Source organism: Protomyctophum parallelum, assembly GCF_964188405.1.
Source record: "Protomyctophum parallelum genome assembly, chromosome: 20".
NCBI lineage: Eukaryota > Metazoa > Chordata > Actinopteri > Myctophiformes > Myctophidae > Protomyctophum > Protomyctophum parallelum.
In genome coordinates this window covers 13895923-13897865 of record NC_139718.1, presented here as the reverse complement: position 1 = coordinate 13897865, position 1943 = coordinate 13895923, and the positions used below count along the sequence as shown (strand labels likewise).

Sequence of the window (1943 nt, the reverse complement as noted above, 5' to 3'; positions counted from 1 at the left end):
AAAAGGTCTTCTTAACTGATTTCAGTAAATAAACCGTAAACACCATGCACTATATACTGTTGACAAATATTGCTAAAAAAATTCTGATCAGCCTTTACCTAAGCTGAATTAGCTATAAGGCTAATTCAAAATGTATGAAGACAAAAAGCATATATAGCATCTTAAAAGTAAATCAATCACTTAAAATGTTTAATTTCTAGCCTAATCCATGTAGCCACAATTTGGCCATTGGCCATATCAATTTCATGACACTGCAGGCTGAATAGATTGACATGTTATACGTATAGGCCTATAATATTAAAGGTTAAATTAGGTTACATTGGAAGAAATAATAACATTATGGCTGGGTCACAATTAATTCTCTGAACGCAACAGATTTAATAAAGGCTATGTGATCCACAACTCCTTTATAAAATGACACATTTTACGAATTGTACGAATATTTTTAAGCAATAATATCTCATTCTATTTGTTATTATTATACAAGAGCACGCTCGCTTGTTATTATACAATATGATTATCTTTGTGTTGTTTTTTGTTACATTTAAAATGTTATAGGCCCATTTCGAATTCACCGAAGTCACTGATGTATATGGGGGGGACATTTAAAGGTTTAAACGTTTATCTAATTGTTTGTTGTTTCTATAATCGTTTCCCCTCGCCAGGGAGAACAGCGAAAACAACAACTCTGGCAACAACAAACAGAACCAGTTGTCTCCCCTCGACGGAGGCAAGTCGCTCATGTCAAGCTCGGAGGATGAGTTCTCCCCTCCGCAAAGTCCCGATCAGAACTCTGTGCTTTTGCTCCAGGGAAACATGAGTCACCCCGGCGCCTCGTCTTACCCCATGTCGGGCCTGGGCGCCCCACAGTCGGTGCACGGAATGCATGGACACCCGCACCAACTGCAGGACTCGTTGCTGGGACCTCTAACATCCAGTCTTGTGGATCTAGGTTCTTAAAGGCTTCTCGGTTATACCCCCACCACCCCCCAGAGACTGATAACTGTATCAGATTGACTACATATATGAAATAACACTATGGTACCTTATTATAGACTGACTTGTCTGTCGTTAAATTCGGATAGAAATTATAACACAATTTCTTTTTAAGCGCTTAACCTATCCTATAGCTGTCTATAGGAGGTTCACTCTGACCCACCTTCCTTCCCGTGAAAATACAACCGCCCCACCTTCCCTTATGAAACTCTGAACTCAACGAAACACTTAACTGGACTGCCCATTTGCTTAATTTATGATATTTTGTTAAGATAAAAAATTTATAGCAACTTCCGGCTATGGAAACTAAGAGGCAAGGTTTACTTTAGAGTCATTATAAACAGTTTCCAATAAAACAAAAGCTATACATTTGTCTTACGTGTGTTATTTGTATAGGCTATCCATTTACTGAGGAGAGAATAAAGCAGATTTATGAATGTAGGCTTCAAGCCCTGCCCTGCACCAGACCTATAACTAAACGGAAAAAATAAAAGAAAATGGAAATATCACGGCGTCGGGTCCACGGGATATTTATTACAATCACCATCGCTAATTATGAATTAGGCCTATTCATAAACCCAACTCTGGGGGAAACGGAAATATTTCGATTGACAGAATTGTAGGCTTGTGCCGTTCAATTATTGGTCTTCTCTTTGATTTGCTGTTTGCTTAGAGTTAATGCATATAAAATAATTAGACAGGCCTATGGTTTAGGGCAGGCTATATCGTAATCCATCACAGATCACACATGACACACACACACACACACACACACACACACACACACACACACACACACACACACACACACACACACACACACACTCACACAAAAACACACACAAATCAAATACAACGCTGACCTATACGCTATCCGAGCTCTTTAATTCTTGAGAAACATATAGGCCTAATGAAGAATAGTTTAAATAAATAATTGAATAAAGTAG

The 1943-nt window shown here is 38.4% G+C and overlaps 1 protein-coding gene across 1 annotated transcript in view; it reads left to right on the top strand.

The window, feature by feature from the left end:
• six1a (SIX homeobox 1a) overlaps window positions 1–1363 on the top strand; it is a 2277-nt gene extending 914 nt beyond the window's left edge. The window contains exon 2 of the mRNA XM_083791165.1: window positions 666–1363. Within this exon, the coding sequence (XP_083647291.1) occupies window positions 666–960 (295 nt within the window). The 3' untranslated portion in view covers window positions 961–1363. The remainder of the gene's footprint in view (window positions 1–665) is intronic.
• The last annotated feature ends 580 nt before the right edge of the window (window positions 1364–1943 follow it).